Consider the following 22,297-nt stretch of genomic DNA (forward strand, 5'->3'; position numbering starts at 1 on the left):
ATTATATATTATATAAAATATTATATATTATATAAAATATTATATATTATATAAAATAATATATAAATATATAACGTAAAAAGCCATGTTATTTTTGCTAAATAATAAGTTAACAGATGGCGCCTCATAGTTACTTGGCGCAGAACTAAATTCCCTGGATGTTACGTTCAAGTTCAAGCCAAAAGATTAATTATGCGAGTGTGATTCAACAAGTATCGTGTCCAGTACAAGTCAGTACCAACAATGATCCTACAGTAAATACCAAAGGCATAACTACCAATGCTGTGATAGCGGGAGCTTCCGTAAGGGACCTAGAGGGATCGAGTCAGATATAGGGGCCTTTGAATTATGTAGTTTAGTATAAACTATTGTACTCGTCTAAATTAATTAAAAATAGTTTTACCCTCCTGTCCCTCTATTGGCACTACACCCATCTATTAGACGTATAGCATTAAGTGGCCATGTATAAGGGCCTAGCTACAATCAATCCGCCCGTCAGTAATTATTAGCAGAGTTCAAATTAAATGAGCGTTAATCAAAAACATGTTGAGATGCAGGGAAGCAGCGTGAATGATTCAGAGGAAGACACATACGATACACTTCAAATTTGAAATAGGCCTAATAAAAATACTAAGCGTCCTTGAAGAGGCGGTGGTTTCACTCACCAGTAGCTATATACTCTTCCTTTCCCTTATACGTGAACTATTTGCCTAATTTCAAATTATATCTTAGCATAATTAACAGGACTTAGCGTACCTTGTAAACAAGTCTCCATAATATTCTCAATCAATTTACAAAATCATCAAAAATACTGTAAAATAATGATATAAATGAGATGTCGTGTGGCGCATATTCTATAGAGGTTTTTAATCTAGTGGAGATTGTGATGTTATTAAATCTATTTTTACAAATTATTAGTGACTTGTTAAAAAATGTCACTAAAATACACTTACAAATTTATTTTATTTTATTTTCTCTTCTTTATACTGGGTATACTGTTCAGTAGATAGTATCTACTATACTACTCTAGCACAGGGCCCAGTTATGCTTTGATAGCTAAGTCTCATAAGACTTAACGCGGTTTTCCACTTGGCGAATTTATTCGCGCGAATCGAAAGCGTCGTTCATGCGCATGCGCATTCACATATCTATCGGAGTTTTTGCTTCAGCGAAATTAGTAGTTTGAACTTGTTTCTACTTTTTGCGAAGCAAAAAATGGGCGCAATCAATCAGAGACAGAACCGAGTTTCGCGCGAATAAATTCGCCTAGTGGAAAACAGGCTTGAGCGCAGTTGATTTAGTAGTGAGAAAAAATCCTGCTGTAAAAGGAATTGAACCCCGGACCCTGGGATTGGAAGGCCAACATCTAAACCAACAAGCTATTTAACTCAAGTTTGCGGGCCTAACTCGCTTTAATCCGTTTGAACTTTGTTTAATATTGTTTTGTGTACGAAACATCAAAGCACGTTTGAAAATGTAGTTCTACCATCAATTAATACAAAACTGCGGTAAAATACAATATAGCTTTGAGAACACCAAGAGCACCATCGGAGCGATGGCTTGGTAAAATTTAGGGATCGATTTTTCGAAATTCACGATGATTCCAGGAATTTTCAATTTTTATATGGTCGTATGCAAAATATGATTTTCTAAATATGATTTGGTAAAAATGCATTTACTTTTACTCTATACTTTCAAGAATAACATGTGATATATTAATAGCTTGTTGTAAACTCTCTGCAAAGCACCTAAGTTTTCATGCCAATGAAAATCAGGGCTTCCTGTGACATGAAATAGAGATGGGGTAATATCTGTTTAGCCCTCTTTTTACCAAGGGCACTCTGGGATACAAGAAAGAGCGATGTTGAGGAAGTTGGTAAAACAGCTTAATATTATTACCAAGAAGTACGGTAACTTAGCTTTTAAATTGGTTGGATACAGCCTTAAGCGATGTATACCTTTCCTAAAGCGATAAGAAAAAAAAATCATCGGTTTCATATTTTAAGCTTGTGAGCTGAAAAATGTCTTATTACGGCCGTTGCTTCGTAACTTAGAAAGGAATATTGATTTAATATTCATGGACGTTTGTTTGCATTCTTCAAAATGTTCGTATACTTGACCCTAGAATTCTATTAACTCAACGATCGTGAACTATGACTATGTCAATAACTTTCTCACTTCTCTTCAAAAGAAATGCGTGCTCCTCCCCCAATTCAATTAAAAAGTTCAATTCGAGTTATGAAGAATGAATAATGGCTCACTCTAGAGAAATTCAGACATGTTGCTGCAACGCAAGCAAACTTCCATACGTTTGCGTTAACTCTAGTGTGAACAAAGTTTTACTAACGGAGCTGTACCGGTGTTAACGTTCTCCCCTTCTAAATCAGGGTAATGGATTAAAATTGTGCAACATTCTAGAATTTTTTACTAAGGCAATCATTCTCACTGAGACTAAAATGATATAATATTTTCAAGAGAGTATCTCCATCATGCACTCGCTGTATACAGTAAAATGAAATTTAGCATGTAAACTACCCCAAATTTGGTACATTTTCTCGTGCACAGTTTAACATCAAATACCATATCCGGTAAACCTAATAAAGTATTGATTTATAGAAGTTTGCTGTGTACTCCAATAGAATGGAGATTGAATGTATTCATATTCCTTGTAAAACTTTAAAAATGTATCTAGTAATTAAATTTACAAGCAGGACGTCAGCCAACATTTCACTCAAACAGTAGCAGCTCTCTGTTATGTAAACACAAATAAATTGTATTTCTTCTTAATTTTCTGACCATGAAAATGGTTGTTATTTGTATATGACAATATATCAGATTCATTACCATCTAGATTTGGAAGATGAGCAAGAAAATAAGACAATATAAAACAATTTCCTATTTCAATTGAATTTGTCCTTTCTTTAATTTATGACTAAGTTGTCACACATCCGATGAAACCATTAAGAATTTCCTTTAATTAAATTTAGTTTAAAAGACAGTCCGGTGTACCTCAGGTATCATCAATAATACTGCTTACATGTATTTTTAAACGAATCACAAACATAATATTCCTATGATAGGAATTTTACGACAAGAAAATGCAATAGGCCTAGTGGTATTATTCAAGATTCGAAAACTTTTATTGTTATATATTACAAAATATACTAATTTTTTTTGCTAGGCAAATGAAATGACATTCCTGACCGCGCTTCCCGACCCGACATGAGGTGTTACCGAACTGAGTACAAATTATGTTACAAATAGGCCAGTGCAAATCAAAAAAATGAAAGTAAGCTTGCGCTAGAGGTTAGAGCTCAATTTAGTTCAAAAATAATGATGTTGTGTACTTCTTCCCCTACTACAGCTACTACTACTACCACCGTCACCAACACCACCTATGGTACAGTAATAAGTGTCCTGTTTCATTTTTTAATAGCACTTTAAATTAAAACAAACAAACAAACAAACAAACAAGTAAACAAACAAAACATGCTAAAAGTGTTTGCAGCATTATTTCTTTCCAAGGTATGAGGCGCAAAATACAAGTGTTTCTTGATGGAATTGGAATTTTTCAATAAACCAGGCACATATAAAAGGTCACTTCACAAGGTTCTCAATACAATGTGTTATATTACGTGTCAATATTAGGAGGCATACCGAATAAAAGTGGACAAGACACCGATTGTACTAAGAGTATGCCTATGTTCCGTTTCTTTTAAATTTGAGGGTCATTCTACCCCGTATCTTGCTGACCCGATCCCTGATGACACCCGGAACGGCCCACTTAAGAAAATTATCAATAGATTAGGATTGAGATGAGCCAAAAAGATGTATTTAATTTTTTAGCCGTTTAATTAGAAATAGTAAGAAATGGTGATTGACGTATTGACAAATACGCGCAACGTGCAACCGCTTCCGCTCTCCCTCTATACACCCAAATCTGGGCTTCCTGCTCTTTCATGAGTTTCTTTAACCCACATGGATATACCCTCCCTGGATATACTGTCTTAATCTCTTGTTTCAGTGTATCTACATTATGATTCCCATTACCCCTGGCTCTCAGATCAGACTCAGTATTCTGCTCACCAATTCGAGACGATATGCTAATTTTCAATTTAAAAATGAATTTGATCAAGGATAAAGTTGACCAGATTAATTTTACATGCGAACATAGTTAACAGAGTGACGCTTGATAGATAAACTGAAAAGAGTTCTAATTGGTTAAAATAATATTTACGTTGTAGTACCCAAGTTCAAATTTCGTTTTAAAATTGTAATGTCATTAAGATACTCTTAAAATTAAATTAAATTTATAAATAAAATAGTTAAAAGAAGTTATGAACATTTAAAAGGACCCATATTAAAACAATTCCGTTTTTGCTGATACGCAGACCTTTTATATCATCATCACTTAACAATGATGTTTTTTATAACAACTAATCATCTCGGCTCACAAATATAAAAGAAAAGCAATTTGTAGTTTTCTGTAGCTCAAATTAGATATATTTATATTTAAATTTAGGTATTTTAATTCTTCGAATATAGGCCTATAAATTAAATAGTATTATTCTTGTCAAAATAGACACAAGTTTATCAACATGCTTGCTATAATCAAATTTTCTCCTGAGTTCAAATCCTCTCTGTAGTATTTTCTTTGAATATAATTAATTTCTTTTAATATGCAAATTTACACTGAAACAATTAAATTAATTCAGAATTTTTAAGCCAAGGAGGATGTTGTTAGGGACGCGTATGAATTCAGGATGAGCATGTCTAACACATTATGACAGCTAGCTAAAGTTTCGGCAGTTAATACGTACACAGATGGTTATTCTGACTAAAAGTCAAGTAGTGGTAGATATTATTGTAAGAATGAATCATTAATTTCGGTTTGATGTGTTAAGCTTTTATTTCCAAAACCGGAATTGTGTAGGCCTCAGTTGTACTGATTTTATCTCTACCCGCTTATTACTCGATGTTGACCGAGGATGAGGAAAAAGATCAATTGCTTGGAGCCCTGTACTATCATGTCAGTTACATGATGACATTTTACGACTTCGATGACAATGCTATGCATTAAGCTATTGGAGTCTTCAAAAGTAAAGTAGGCCTACGTAGTTTACTGACATTATTTAAGGGTGATATTATATTTTATTTGCACTTTACTATTTTAAAACCATTAAACATGTTGAGCTTAAATTAATATGTGGACACATTATTCTATCAACTTCAGAAATAGCAATTTGTAAATTTCCACATCAATTAATTACCACAAACAATTACAGAGACACTACTCACTTATGATGATCAATTACAGAGTCAGAAATTATTTTACAGATGATAAAGAAATATCTTTATAATTTGATAACGGTAGTTAGGCTAATCAAAATTAAATGAAATGACTAGGCCCCATGTAAAAACGTCTGGTTACTGAGATCTTTGGAAGAACAAACAGAACAGAACAGTTGCGAGAACAATGATGCATCATTCTGAATACGCGAATGCGAATACTTTCAAGTTTGTTTAATCGAACATTTCGATAACAAATCTTATCAAAAGCCTAATGGGATATTAACATACTTTCCAAAAGGTTAAAGGTCTATACAATGAAGTGTTTTGACCAACTGTTTCCCATGCCATCAACTTTTCCAGAAACGTCACGCTTTCATCAGCACAATTACTGCTAATTGTTTAATTACGTGCAAGTTTTCTCATCAAATCATGATTTGAGTTTCATAAAATAAAATAAATTCTAAAGTGAAAGAAATGATATCGTAAAGATTATGCAATAAGGAGATAACGGTCATGTGAGTATGAAAGGCTAACTGTACACCTTAGGTTAAACTATCGGTCTTTTTATTCTCATTTACTGAATAAGTAAACAAGTGCGTGTTAAAAACATCCTAATCGATAACATAACAGGCAGTATTTTTTCCATTTGTAACATAATATTTAATTTTAATTACCGTCATATGTTTTAAAATCGTGCAAGCTTGTTGATTGTGTTTCCATGGTGTTTGTGACAGTGTTAAGTTTGCCATTTTTGTTAATGATTTTAATACTCTTCTTAATTTGTTGCGACCTTTTTATATGGATTATATTATTTTAACATTATTTAATTAATTTGTTACTTTTGTGTGTGTGCTGCATAATTTTATATTTTATGGAAACTGTACTTTATTGTATATACAGTTACTGTAATTGGAATGTTTTCCTCCTAAGAAAGGTAAATAAATTGATTGATTGATTTAAATATCTTAACTTTTATTAAAAACATACTGTCACCTACAAAGTAAACAAAATGTTCAAATGAAACTTTAAATTATGCTTATTTCAAGACGTAATACATCTTATTGAATAATAATAGTCCGAATTGGCGGCTCGGGTCATGTGACTTATAGTAGGTATTAGGATTTGTTTACATCGTGAGACGACAGTGCATTGAATATAACTTCGCCTTGTTGTTGATAGGCCTAACTCTATGTGGCCTATCGTACACTAGCAGCATTCCAGAGCCTAACTAAAATGCACAGAGATTGCCAAAGTAATATTAAAATTCACTATTTAAAAAGAAACATAGGCCTACTGCCTTACTTTACTTTGGGTCGCTGTCTAAAAAACACAATAAACTCTCTCAATATACTGTGTTCAATGAGCGCACTGTGGTTTACGATGTGTATGTTTATATTTTGTACCACTATATGTCACGTGACCAGTAATAGCTGGGGTCGCCGTTTATTTTAAGCCAAATAACAGGAATTAGAAATAAAGTAAACTTACTCAGGACATTTCGAGATTAATCTAGTCTCCTTCTCAATTGAAGTAATACATCTAACTTTAAAAAATTATTAAATTTCCTGGCAGAAATTTAAAAATAAAATTGCATAGGAACAAAATTCTTGTTTTTTTAAAATTATTAATAATAATAATAATAACAATAATAATAATTATTATTATAATAATAATAACCTACTCCTTAAACTAAGGCATGGTTGGCCGTTGGCTCCGAGGGGTTCATCCGCTCTTTGTTCAGATGTGTTTTTTTTTCATGCTGCTGGGTGTCCATCCACCCTTCCATCGGCGGCCGCTAAAGACCACCAGATGGGGTTGCCGGAATTAGTCGCCGACGACTCGACCGGATGCAGTTTATGACACTTAGATAACTATTGAAATAAATTCTATAAATATAAGCAATCCACATTTCGTTTTCATTTTTCGAATTGATTTAATCTAGGCCTCTGTGGCAGTATGTCTTTATCGATATTTATGTTAGCCTAATGATGGTGTTGGAAACTTGTCAGTTGAAGGCTTATAACTTATTAAACTAATCTCACAAATTAAACAATTCATATTTTCCAATTATTTGATTTGATTTAGACCTCCGTGGCAGTATGTCTTTATCAATAGTTATGTAATGCTGTATTTTATGGGAATTACTATAACAGTTAGGCCTTTACAACTCAATCATGATAATAATAATATATAGGTTTTCAATATAGATATGATTATTTGATAACAATGTTTTGATGATGCCTTTTATACATTGTCTTTTTAACCTTCAAACAATTAAAAAATTCAACTATTTTTATTTCTCTCACATCCAACAGCAAGCACACTCGCCACTTACAGGGTGAGAATGATACTTTATAAACTGCTTAGGGAGTGGAGTTGCTTTTACTCGCTAGAAAAAGTCCTGCTGTGACAGTAATTGAACTCAGGACCATGTAATCAGAAGGCGAGCATCTTAACCACTGAGCTATTCAACTCCACTACAGTTTTTCATTGATAGTGCAATAAAATGAGTAATTGATTGATTGATTGATTGAAAGTACATGACATAGGTAAACGTCTGAAATGGTACGATATTTCTCAACATATGTAGGAATAGCTGTAAATACTGTACACACAAAGTTAACGAAAACACTTAATGAAATGCAAAATAGCTAACTTGACATATTACTTTATGGAGGATTGTTATTTCTCTTTGTATTAGGCCGTGAACCTTCTTGATTAATTTCATACATTATCCACCTAATTAAGTTGCTCGGTTGTTTTCGATTTATCATCGTCATTATGTAGAAAAACATCATGACCTTAATTTAGGAGATCCTTCCGTTATAGTGAGTCAACAGTTGATGCTAAGGACATCGCAAAAAGTTTGAAGTTTAAAAGCACAGGCGATGCAAGTCTACGCCTCAAATTGAACCATAACAACGTCTCGTGCTGCTGGTCGGCCAGACTCTTGCGCTTAACAGAAAACCGCTTGCATAGGTTTTTAATATCTTCTTAAAGACATACACAAGGATAAAATGTCTTCTTTCCAACTTAATATGTATTCGCTCTTCATTCTTTTATTCATTTGTGACATTTCAGGTGAGTCCCATTTATTATATACTTATTACCGTTATTTTCAAATAGACTTATATAAAATGGTTAAATCTACTTTATACGATTAAAAACAGGAATATGGCTATGCATTTTCTAATAGAGTATTGCTGAATAAAAGTATAATATTTAAATAATTAAAATAGTGACGATATTAGTTATTTAGATGTATTAGAAAATAAATTTCTACATTCCGCTCTCGGAGAAGTAAAATGTTCAGATTTTTTGTATTAGTATATTGAGAACATAGAACTTGGCCTATTTATTACCGATTACAGACATGTTAACTAACAATGTAATGAAATAGAAATATTAAGTAGACTTGTTTTAAAGTTTTGCAAGTTCGTTTTAAAGCATTAGGTGGTAAGTTAAACATTCATTGCCACCCGAAAATACCTCTCCAAAATTTAGAATATGGACTCATTAAAAAAAAAAAACCACAATATTATACTGTCTTTAACTTCGATAAGTCAGTTTAAAGAAGTATATTATTGTTTAAATTTTCAAGTATAAGGCTATATTTGATGTTGAACATAAGTTTCAATGTATTTTCTCCCTCTTTCGATAACATTTTTAAAAGCTATACATTTTTAGTTATATAAACGGTATCTTTATTTCGAAAACATCAAACAAATACAAACTCATTCAATTGCAGAAATAATGTTAAGACACTCACATTACAAAAGAATAACAACACCAAGTTATGATTGCTTAATGTGCTTATAATTTTGCATTAAATGTACTTGCTACGCTATTTCAAAAAGTGTATATTCTTAAAGAAATTAACAAAAAAAAAAGGGGGGGGGGGAACAATAACTTGATATTTGTTAACCTGTTTTGATCCAATATTTTATGTTTTGATCCATTAACAGTCATTTGGAGTGTTTTTATTTAGCGACTTTGTAGTCGTCCAACTTTCAACTCCATAATATTGTATAGTTTGATTAAAACAAGTATTAAAATTAATTTCGGTAATTTGTGTATGTATTTGTTGATCACAACGAACATAAGTTTCAATGTATTTTTCTCCCTCTTTCGATAACATTTTTAAAAGCTATACATTTTTAGTTATATAAACGGTATCTTTATTTCGAAAACATCAAACAAATACAAACTCATTCAATTGTAGAAATAATGTTAAGACACTCACATTACAAAAGAATAACAACACCAAGTTATGATTGCTTAATGTGCTTATAATTTTGCATTAAATGTACTTGCTACGCTATTTCAAAAGGTGTATATTCTTAAAGAAATTAACAAAAAAAAAAGGGGGGGGGGGAACAATAACTTGATATTTGTTAACCTGTTTTGATCCAATATTTTATGTTTTGATCCATTAACAGTCATTTGGAGTGTTTTTATTTAGCGACTTTGTAGTCGTCCAACTTTCAACTCCATAATATTGTATAGTTTGATTAAAACAAGTATTAAAATTAATTTCGGTAATTTGTGTATGTATTTGTTGATCACAACATATCTGTCTATAGTATTCTGATGTTAAATATTTCATGTTATATTGAATTCAAATTTATTGTATTTTAACCGGATAATGTTGCACAAAATATACTATGTTATTCTGTCCTCCTTTTTTTTATCTAAAATTTTACAATTTTTTTTATAGGGTAAATTTTTGGAAAGCGTAGTTGTTAAATTATTTATTCTAACACATTTTACTTAAAGTTAATGCTATACCGGTACCTAATATGGCGAGCCGAGTTCCATATACCACATCCTCTAATATTGAAACAAGAAGTATTATCAGTTATCCCCTGGTTTTAAAGACTTGCTTCAAACCTCAAATTTGCATGTTTTGGTATTAAGATAAAAAAAAGTTAAGTATAATGAAGTGTTTTTGACGAAATGTTACCGCCATGCGCACGCCCTAAATTACACACTTTATTAAGATACCGTGATAAAAAAGCCTAACAGAAAATCAAAGTATCCTATTTGTTTCATTTATTAACTTTTTTTTGCCAGTTGCTAATCTGAATGATTCAGGTTATTAACAAAATGAAAGTTGAACATTAATTTTTCGTACCTTAAATGCGATTTCACATTACAGTACTTATTGATGGAAAAGCTTATGTAAATTATGTATATATTTTGTAAATCAGTGGTTACCGTTTTAATCTCCAAAAACAAAATCCCAACTAACGAGAATTGTCACCCCTTGGGCGATACAACACTTTGTTGGCCTTATGCAGATCACCAATGCTTAATGTAAATCATTAATTCATTTTGTAATTCATCCCTCATTAATACATTATATCAATCACCAATAATAAAACGTTATGTAACGTATACATTTGGTGAACATATAATTAAAAATGCGTTATGTAAATTATCATTCATGAATATATTATGTAGATAAAATTTCTTAGTATTGCATCAATCATAAATACATTACGCAAATCATTATCCATAAAATACATTACGTAAAACAATAGTTATAAATACATGCGATATGCAGAGTATTAATCATGAATATATTATGTAAATTAACATAATAAAATACAATAATTATTTTAATGTATAACTTAGAGGAAACAGTGGCGTGTTTTTCATTGGATATTTCCTCTTGACTTTAATAATTATTTAGTAAAATATTAATCACTGCAAAAGATAAAAATGACTGGACTTTTTAGCCTCAAGCGAATGCCATGAATAGACTGAAGTATTTGAAATAGGAAGTATTTCGTTATATTTTGCTCTCTAGACTAGTCTTTCTGAACGCAGTATTTTATCTTAAAGCCGCCATTAATAGTTCATAAACAGCTGCTTGTCACACGCTGGTTTGTTGAGTTTTAGTCATACGTCGTGTCATGAGTTTCCTTCCCTTAGCGCAACAGAATGGGGGTAGCAGATTAGTAGGTTTCGTGATTACAACAAATTTGGTATAGTAACCTTTTAATCTATCATAAATGTGTTTATTATAAATATTTGACATTTTAAAATTCAAGTAGAGGGCGGTGTTCAAGTTTTAGAGTGAACGAAATGTTCTGTAGTTTGATGCAGTTATATTTTTTATTCTTCAGTGTCAGCTAAGTGGGGATACGGACCAGATAACACAGGTGAGCAATACGTTTATTTCATATATTAAATTTATAAACTATATCTTTTCTCAACAAATTCCACCCTTGGTTTAATTTTTGATACATGTATGGGAAAAACAAACACATGTTTTAAATGACCCTGCTAATAATGTTAATAGTTTTTTTTCTTTCTTTCTTTACATGATTTTATAAATAGACATTATCTGTACTTCTGTTGTGTATTTGATATGTATATTTTTACATCCATTTCACATTGCGTTTATTATACTATGTGTTTGTTTTTATTTATTTATTTTTATTTACTCTATTTTATTATTATTATTATTATTATTATTATTATTATTATTATTATTATTATTTTTAGTTAAAGTTTAGTATAATATTATTTTAATTGCATTTGGATTTTTCATTACTATTATCTCCTTTTTATGAATTTTATCTTTACTTCCTGCGTGAGAGTGTTCCTCTGCTTTAAAAATGCGAGCCAATAAATTATTATTATTATTATTATTATTATTATTATTATTATTATTATTACTTATCCAATTTCATTTTATTTATTTTCCCCAAATAATGTGCAATATAATAAAATTATTTACACATTTTTTAGTAAAATGAATTGTATTTAAAGGCTATATAAAATAGTAATCAAATGTAATTAATAATTTATTCAATATAAAGAGGTCTATTAGTAATTTTACGACATGGGATTTGCTAAGTCGCCTTAAAGGAACGATTTGTTTACAAGGTTTAGATTATGTTGATACAGGTTCTTATTATTTTAATTGTCCTTAACGACAAATATATGATATTGGTATTTGTATTTGATATTTAGGCCCAGCATTCTGGAAAACAAATTATAACCAATGCGGAGGTGTCAGCCAATCACCTATAAACTTAGATGATACAGTGGCAGAAGTAATTGACCTGGGAAATTTCCATTTAGAGGGTTACTTTGATGCTCCTGAACCAGGTGTTATGAAGTTAAGGAACAATGGTCACACAGGTATGTTGATTAATAAAAAGTGTATACTACTGGCTTAAAACTCAAATTTGCATATCTTTGATTTTATTGAAAAGGCTGTGTTAACGAGAAGGTGTACTACAATACGGCCTCAATATGCCTATACACTGTCTAATTATTATAAAATTACAGGAAATATAGGGCTTTTATATTCAAAGTTTGTAGCCCCTGGCACAGAGGCCTGATATCACCGATTTCCCATGCCTGTCAACAAAATACTGTAGACATGACGTTTTTATTGGTTCTGAGATTGCCATAAAACGTCCTGAAATTATTTTTGGTAGCTTATTGGTAAAATTAATTCGAGTAGAAACTTTCTGTCATGTCTGTGCGTGCAGGCCTATGTGTTTACATGCCTAGCCAATGATGCAGCCCTGCGCGCACACTGCGTCGGCGACCGGGCAGCTGACGCAACTCCATAGACTATGCCGCTATCCGTCACGCGATGAATCGTGATTGACGATCTGCTCAGACAGTAACCGACGGTCAATGGACTGGCGTTGGGTCGCTGATGGAGTGTGCGTCCGGATTTCGTGAAAGAGATTTCCAGACAGGCACACACTGCGCCAACATTCCTCATCGACGCACTTCTACGCTATGCGACGAGAGGTGCGCAACGAGTTGCTTTTAATGACGACCTGCTAGTCGCGTCGTCAAGCGCTTAGAGAGCGGAGATGGGACTCATCATCGACCAATGGTCTGGCCCGATGCAGTTTGTGACCATAGAAGAAAAAGTACAACTTACTTCTCCATCATGAATACATCGATACAATCGCTTGGCAAAATGTCCCTATTAAACTCAAATCAAATTCTGTATAAAAAATGTTATTTTTCGTTTCGCAGCTTCTGTTGATCTTCTTCGAAATTATACGGTATCTGGAGGTGGTCTCGGCGGTACATATAAAGCACTACAGTTTCATTTCCACTGGGGTGCAAAGAATATGAGAGGATCAGAACATGCTCTCAACGCTAAATTTTATCCTGCGGAGGTAAGATATATTTATAACATAACCTATTAGTTCCTTCCTACATGTTTTAATCTTGAAGTTTCAAGTTCATTTTTGTTGATATCTCACCGTCGCAGCCAAGGCTTAATTGATTTATTTGTATTAAGTGAATTGCAAAAATCATTTACGAAATTACATTTCAAAAATTGTTAGTTGTAAATTAAATTTGAAATGTAGGCCGAAAGGGAAAAAAAAATGCAAATTAAACGTCTGGACACCTCTCCAGGTGGTACGTTGTTATACGTGAAGTCCATGTTGCTTAAAAACAAATTTATTTAAATTAAGTAATCCTCGTTTTTAATGCTATAATTAATGCATTACAATCTTATGTAGAAATAATTATTGGCTGTCTTTTAAAACTCTTGTTGCATTTAATATCTGCTCCTTATTTTTTTTTTTCATAATAAGATAATTTGTATTTTTGAGGCTGATAGTATGCTTAGCCATGGACAGTCGGATTAGGAAAAATGAAAATTAGATTTAAATTACCGGTATGGTAAATAACAATCCTAACTAAATTGTAACATTTCATGTATGACCTGTGAAAAAAAAAATAGGTATGTTATATATTTAGAATTACTATTTTTAGTGATGACTGATATTCAAAGTACAGGGACTGTTACGTGATATTAGCCTAATGATGGCTATTATAACTATTAAATGTGGCTTACTTGTGCACATTGATAACTAAAATTACTAACGAAACACCTGTTCCAATCAGCGGCTGTTAGTATTTAAATTTCGCGCATACTTTGATCATTACTTCATTACTCCAAAGTTAAGAAATTTTATGGTGGGATATTACTTTAGTGGTTAAGATGCTTGCCTTCGCGATCATACCCTGTGAATACTCTCCTAAGCTTAATAAATAGATTGAAACCCGACTTTTCTTAATGCTAAAAACCAAAACCAATTCAAAGTCAACACATTGTAGTATCCAATTGAGTTAAAACACTACTTTCTTACAGCTGCACATCGTCCATTGGGATAACACAACTTTTCCAGATGTTTCCACAGCAATCAAGTCACCGAGAGGACTCGCCGTACTAGGCTTTTTCATGGATGTAAGTTATATTGCGAGTATAAATTGCATTCTTCAAATTATGAACTTGGTACAGGTGTCACTCCAATTAAAAACCACTTTTGGGACCACAGTTTTCATGGACTTTAACAGCTTTGGTGTCTAATTAGAATAATAAAAATAAAAGACAATTGTAAATATAGAACCACAGAAAAGTGGTCCTTAATTGGAGGTGGTTTTTAATGGGAGGGGTCTTTAATTAGAGTGAGCCCTGTGTTTTGTATTATATGTTGTAAATTGAATTACAATTACTCGTAACTGAAATGAAAAGTAAGGCAGTATGGTATGCAGCAATGATACAAGCAATTTTAATTATGCGTACTTCCAGATCAATATTATACAGCATCCAAGCTCAGCACAAGTATTATTTTTATCATTACAGATTTGCACACCAACGAATCCTGCCATGGAAAAATTTGGCGTAGACATACCAAGAATAGAACGTGAAAGTAGGTGGCGTAACGTTACAGGACACCTTAGAACAATGTAATGAAAAAGAGAAATAATTAATGCAATCATTTGAAATTACGAGACATATTATTTTGTCAGTGAACCTTTCGTTATCTGGGAGGGTGTAATTATATTTAGATTAACAATAATCTGGGTTGGTTCTTTTATTTTATTTGTTTGATAGGTTTCCATATTAGCAATGGTGATTGCTAAACTTAATATAATAAAGTTATTGTAAACTTGTACTGTGCTCATATAATGAACCCCTCTGGAAATAAGTCCCTTAATAGAGAATTAGAGGGTTATCAAAATGTCTCTATTTCGTTTTTTGACGTGTTTTTTCTTTATGTTTTGTATATTTCTGTTTGTATGTACAGCTGAGATTTAAAAAAAATTAAATCAAATATTATGCAAGCCTGTCATATTAATAATAATATACGAACTTATAAAGAGCCTGTCAGAATACTGTACCAACTTTGAGATACAACAGCTTTCAGAGAACTACCTTTCTATTGCTTTATCAGTTTTTTAATGACGTTACTACTTTCCGTATATTATTGTTATATTTTTTTGATGTTGTAATTATGCTTAAAATACTAAATTTTAGGTGATGTCTCTATCCCAATGACCCAACTTATTAGACTAGGAGACCTCATCAAGGGTGCCAAAATGGACGATTACTATCGGTACAACGGTTCTCTTACGACACCCGGATGTTGGGAAAGTGTCGTCTGGACAGTCTTTAAGCGGCCAATTTGTGTTTCTCCAGCTACGGTAAGTTACCTTAATATAAGCGTGCTTCCTAAAAGTGTTTTATAATAGTAGGAAAAACGTGTGGGCTAAATAAACTTGCTTCAATTTCTTACTCTTATTACAGATTTCAAGGTTTAGGATGTTAAAGGGAACTACACCACAAAGAGTTGTCGCTCCAATTTTGGACAACTTTAGGCCAATACAAGCACTCAACTCCCGCACACTTATCCACAGTGTTCGACCAGGAAGTAGTAAGTAGAACAGACATTGTGTAGCGGTGCATGTACTTAAATATTACGGTATATGTTTGTCTCAAGTAGAATTTATCAAACCGAGAAAAATTAAGAAAAAATTTTTAAACATTAAACGGAGACTCCAAAGTGACCCAAATCGCTTTTGACCCCTTAAACAAAAATAAAAGATGCATATAATAAAAGATGTACAAATATTTTTTTTGAGGAACTGTAGATACATTCCATTTGTTAAGTAAAAGTTTTGGACACATTTACCTACCTTATTTATTCGCATATGGGGCGATTTAGCTTTAAATGTCCTAGGACATGATATGGTTTTTCTCTATAAATAAATGTGTTAACTCGTATTTTAGTTGTGATCTTGTACATCTGTTTGGTTTGCATGTTAATTCTAGAAGCCTTCGTTCCTGTCTTACATTTAAGGTCCCCTTTTGTAGAGTTGATGTCTGTAAACGTAGTTTTATTTATGGACTTCTTCTTCAATATAATTCTCTTATTTTAACCTCTAATATTGACATTTTTCACAATAGTTTGTCTATATTTTGTTCTATTATTATTAATCGTTTGAATAGGTGAGATTTTCGTACTCTTTCGTCTGTATATTTGATATATTTAAATTTTAATTTTATATATTTTACCAGCCTGTTAGTGGCGATGATTCGCTGTCGGTCTGTTGAAATGGTAATGGTAATGGTTGGAGACTTATATAGCGCGAAGTACATGGTCTCTATGCGCAAATCAAGAAAAAAAAAACAAAAAAAAAACAAAAAAAAAAAACAAAGCTATCCTAGGCTACACAGAAACTAAAAGTCAGAAGAGACAGACTATTGCAGAAGAGCCAACACCATTGCGATCGTTTTCCTGCAATCTGAGACCACTGGCAATGGAAATAAAATAAATAAACTTAGTGAAACACTTATCAATTTTTGTTTTATTTAGGGCATAGCGACTTTTGCCAGCAAGTGCGGGTTCCAATGTGTCAAGAAGTTGGGTTTTCCATGACATCATTCCCAAATATGTTTGGCCATCAAACACAAGAAGAAGCCGGACGTGAGTTAGAGAGGTGGAGGGTTCTGATCGACTCCGCTTGCTCTCATCGCCTTCAAAATTTCCTCTGCTCCGCATATATTCCCGCGTGTGATGGTGGTGCTTCATTCATACCTTGCCGAGAGACTTGCCGTGACGTTCAGAAAAATTGCGCTGTGGCTATGCTGAAGACCAGAATTGATTGGCCTAAAGAACTCACTTGTACTCCATTGCCTGGCTTAGGAAAAACAAATCATGATTGCCTTGCAGGTAAACATAGTGATAAACTACCATATAGATATTGTGTTAAATGCTTGCGGTACACTAAGTAGTTAGTTCCGAAAAGAACTCTTCTTGTTATTGAGAATTTCTTGACGTTTCGATTGAGTTGCTTCAATCGTGATCAGGAGAATAATACAGTATATGCAGAGAATCAAAACAGAACTATCTGCGTGACGTACCTCAAGCATTTAACATAAAATTACTTCACCATGCAAACTTTCAAACGATATTCATATAAATATTCTTACATATTTATGCAATGATTTTTTTACTCATGACCAAAAAACGCCATTCTCTAAACCGTTTATTGAGATTTAGTTTGTGTAAAGAATCATGTGTTTACATTTGTCTTGTGCAAGGGAATGTCACCGACAAGTAGTACAGTGATATATTCGCTATTGACAATCCTTTTCATGTGTTGTGTACCTAAATAAATAAATAAATGAATTTATTCTATCTTATACAAATTTGATACAACATATATCTATATAATTTAATTTGCTTTTGTAATCACTGGCCACCAACGTGTCGAAAGACTGTCGATAAAAATGAGAATCAGTTTATCCAAATATTGCATACTACAGTATACCAAGTAAATATGTTGAATAATATTATTTCAGAAACCAGGCCACCTTTATCAATAAAACAATTGACGATCAGCCAAATATCGAGAAATCGTGTTAAGTTGTCTTGGATTGGACCAACCCACACACGAACTGAGGTGCGACATTACGAAATCACTATGTCCAACCGTATTTCGGGACTGATGCACAAAGAAACCGTATCCGTTTCCCGTGATGAGTTTAACACCGGAGCGCTTAGGCCCGGTATCTACATATTTACAATCAAAGCAGTCAACTACCTTGGTGATGGACCAACTGAGACCAGATCAATCAACGTCAAAGATATTATAGGTAAATATCAATATAGCCTATATAAAGGAATTTGTCAAAAAGAGGATCTTAAAATAAATATATTCAAAAGACAACTTTTAAAACTTCAATAAATATATTACTGTATATATTCATTATGAATTTTAGACCGGTTGCTATCAACTGAAATGCATGGAGGAGTAATGTCTTTCAATAAACCTAGGCCTAGGCATTATAGTTTATTAAAAAAAATGTCAATTGACCGACCGATAGATTTAAACATAATGCGCGGAGCTTCACACAATCATTTTGAGCTAAATTATGAATGTCTACTACTACCACTACCACTACCAATACTACTACCACTACAACCACCGCCACTACCAATACTACCACTACCACTACAACTACTACTACTACTACTACTACGACCAAGACGGCAGTAAGTCAAAACGCAAAACGATGCTGAACAATCTGTCATAAAAGTAAAAACGCGAAAAAAATAAACTAATTTTAAACATTAAAGTGTACTACGATTAACTACAGTAAAAATGAGGCTAAATAGCAGCAGCAGCAATATTATTATTATTATTATTATTATTATTATTATTATTATTATCATTATTATTATTATTATTATTATTATTACCAATAATAATAATAATAATAATAATAATAATAATAATAATAATCATACAAATTCAATATTAAAAAGATTATTGGGGGTGGGGGCAATATAAAAACAGTAAAACATTTAAACAAATAAAACTTTCAAATACAGACAAAATGAGGCTAAACAATTTATGTCATAAAAGTAAAAAAATGCGAAATACTGTAATAATAATAATGTGTGGGGAAAAGGGCCCATGGCAATATTCGATTTGCCTATCGGGACAATTTTTAAACGATTCCGAAAATTATAAACTGCGGCTCGCGCCCCGTTGGCGCTTGCTAGTCTTGGCATTGATTTCGCTCCTTTGCCATTTCGGTCTATGTCGTTTTGGTACTTGTCATTGCCGTTTTGGTCTGTTGCCGTTTTGTACTTCTTGTTGTTTTGGTTCATTGCCGTTTTGGTTATTGCCGTTTTGACCTGCTACCAACTGCTGCAGTGCTAGGCTAGGCCACCAGGTAGGCCTAGCCATACTAAGGTCTGGGCTTAGCCTAGGCCTAGTAGTATGGTAGTACTTACGGTAGTCTAGGCCTAACATCTGCCAATTGAAGCGTAGGTCGTAACCTATTATTTGTCTTCATAGTACATCATTATTTTTATTATTATTATTATTATTATTATTATTATTATTATTATTATTATTATTATTATTATTATTATTATTATTATTATTATTATTATTTATTATTTATTATTATTATTATTATTATTTTTATATTATACTTATTTTTATATTATACTTATTTTTATATTATACTTCACTTCGTTTAAATAAGATTGCCTATATGGAATCTCTGTACACTGATGATGACAGTAGGATCTGTCGAAACATGTATGTAGCGTAAGGCCTAGCAATGGCTAGGCCTTATTAAATTGTTCAGGCAATGAATAGGCCTTATTAAATTGTTCAGGCATTGCCTGAAATGATCGTTCTCAAAAGTATCGTCATATTTTTTAATTTTATTATTATTATTATTATTATTATTATCATCATCATCATCACAAACACCATTAGGATATTCGTCATACATACTTTTATAAATTGTTTTTCAGATGAAAATTCTCGTTTCAACGTACATATTCTGCCCCGACAGTATTCGATTGTAAATAGGGGAGAACCGAACATGTTTAAGGCATTTGTTGATGTCCAAGCTCAAGGTGTTTCAAATGATTACTGCAGGTAAAACCCCGCCACCAACTTGCTTTTTTGTGCAAAACTGGACCTATCTGATTTTGTTGGTATAACATGTGTACGTAATTTCCTACTACCTAAATGTATTGAAAAAGCTCATTTCTCTAATGGAATTGGCTTCTTCCAGCTTAAGACCCCAGATCTTATTATATATAAAGTACGTCCAGCAGCAGGTTGACTAAAAAATCGAACTTCTAAAGTACGTAAATCATAAGAGAATAGAGCATTTTGATTGTCTGCTGATATCGTTTTGTTATGGTGTTTGTTTTTGCAGAATTGTTAAAGACGGAACTTCATACTTCTTGACATGCGCATTGGCAGGTTCAGCAGTTGAGGGAGACATGAACTACAATGTCACTGGTCAACCAAACTTTATTCCTGGCTACCCAGACACTTGGTACATGAAAGACGAGAATAGTGACGGACGAGATGACTACTGTCGGTAAGTAAAATAGAATTTTTGAAACCTAAGTTGCATCAATCTATGACGTTACTTTACGTTACGTAATGTCAGTAGTACTTTACGTTCCGCTAATCGTACGTTTGCAGCATAAATTTTATACATTGCGGTGCGTTATGTCGAATTGTACACTTACAATGTGTCAATGCCAAAGTGATCATCCATTGTACGTTGAAGTTGCGTTATTGATAACTGAAGATATGTGGATATACGTTACTTTACACGTAGTGTCAGTAGTACGTTTACGTTCCGCTAATAGTACGTGTGCAACCTCAATTTTATACATTGCGGTACGTTATGTCAAATTGTACACTTACAATAGGTTAATATGCCAAAGTGATATCCATTGTACGTTGACGATGCGTTATTGATAACTAAAGATATGTGGGTATTTTCAAAAAGTATACGAGCTCGTATCCGTTTAAGTATATAAGTTTTCATAATAATTTAAAATATTGTGCGAGCTATAATCTACAGAGTTTTTGCATTAAGAGAATAAAAGCCCTAATGTGAAAATTACACTTATAATATAGTGGTATATAGAGGACTACAGTGTTACGTCATGATACCACGTAATATCGTTGCAAAAAGAGTTCAACCGGACGCCATTTTCTTCACTGACAAGCCATTGATCCCAATTTCTAACGTAATTATTAAGATGTTGTATCTTACTTTTCCTTTGTAAATTTTAATTGATGATTAAATGTATGTTCGATAACCAATATAATGCGAGCTTTTGTGTTTTTAGTACATTTGATGGTAAAATATTAGATTTTAACAGACAGTTAATTGCTATAAGCATGGGTTCAGAATTGTTTATTTGTGATTTGCGTTGCCATTGATCTTACCTATTTAATGCATTACATAATAAAACTTGATCACTGATATACTGATAACACTGGCCGACTGAGGGCGTATTTTTTTATCCGTATTATCACCTCATGAATATTCATTTTAATAATTAACACAAACAATTACAATAAAAAATGATTTATAAATTGAACTAAAAGGGAAACTATACATGCGAAAAACACGGGTTTTTTTCAAATTTTAATGCATTTTCAGGAAGCTTGGGTAATTTTGGGCAATTTTTGCTAAATCTTGGGTAATTTCGACCCAGTCATTGGGTATATAAAAAATGATGAGTGGTCACGTTGGTGGTAATCTAAGTGGTCTTCAAATGGATTGTTTTGGGGTTAGAAACAAAAAATAATGAACAACATATTTAATTTTACGGTTTATGTTCACAGGTGCATTGACGTTGGAATGAGAACGCAATTCTCTTGCATACCAGCTGGAGTTGGTGGATTTGAAGGTGCTTATGAATTCCCGCCAGTTCCGCAAATACACAGTTGTCAAACATTGCATATAAATCATATCCTAGGCCCATAGATGGATGAGAGATGCAATCAATCAACCTAAAACTTTTGTTGCTAAATGATCACCCAGCGTTATTCTAATCCTACCGTTATAGTTTCCTCAAAATCGTTATGCGATATTGCCGACAGCTTTCGGCGACGTAGATTCGCCTACAGAATCGCGGAGCCATCCAAATTATGCCGGAGACAACTACTCAGTTCAGTGTACGACTGTGAAAGGATGTCGCAAGAGTGTAGCAATTTTATGGATACCGGGCTGAACACCCTCTCTAGGCCAGTACAATGTAATTGACAGTTGAATATAAAGAAAACCAAGTCTGAGGCTGGACCTTCAGCAAAAAAGAATAAAGACTATAACACAAAACTGGTGTGGGAAATGCAGTTGAGAAAATGTTGAAAACCTCAA

At 32.7% G+C, this 22,297-nt stretch overlaps 1 protein-coding gene across 2 annotated transcripts; it reads left to right on the top strand.

Moving 5' to 3' along the window:
• Nucleotides 1–8,186: 8,186 nt before the first annotated feature.
• On the top strand, nt 8,187–22,297 carry LOC117111182 (receptor-type tyrosine-protein phosphatase gamma-like). Of its 2 annotated transcripts, XM_033254057.1 has the most exons (13): nt 8,187–8,373; nt 11,424–11,459; nt 12,277–12,447; nt 13,309–13,454; nt 14,441–14,536; nt 14,936–15,002; nt 15,611–15,777; nt 15,881–16,007; nt 16,950–17,306; nt 17,939–18,232; nt 19,914–20,040; nt 20,327–20,494; nt 21,763–22,297. In XM_033254057.1, exons 1-13 carry the CDS (start codon nt 8,310–8,312, stop codon nt 21,902–21,904), a joined length of 1,962 nt encoding a protein of 653 aa, XP_033109948.1. In that variant the 5' UTR covers nt 8,187–8,309; the 3' UTR covers nt 21,905–22,297. The 2 variants fall into 2 exon arrangements, with proteins under 2 accessions (XP_033109948.1, XP_033109949.1); XM_033254058.1 differs by lacking the exons at nt 19,914–20,040; nt 20,327–20,494; nt 21,763–22,297 and adding an exon at nt 18,333–18,392 and having other exon boundaries at nt 17,939–18,291.

Source organism: Anneissia japonica, unplaced genomic scaffold (genome assembly GCF_011630105.1).
Source record: "Anneissia japonica isolate Jap-2015-1 unplaced genomic scaffold, ASM1163010v1 scaffold288008_len1385354_cov213, whole genome shotgun sequence".
Lineage (NCBI taxonomy): Eukaryota > Metazoa > Echinodermata > Crinoidea > Comatulida > Comatulidae > Anneissia > Anneissia japonica.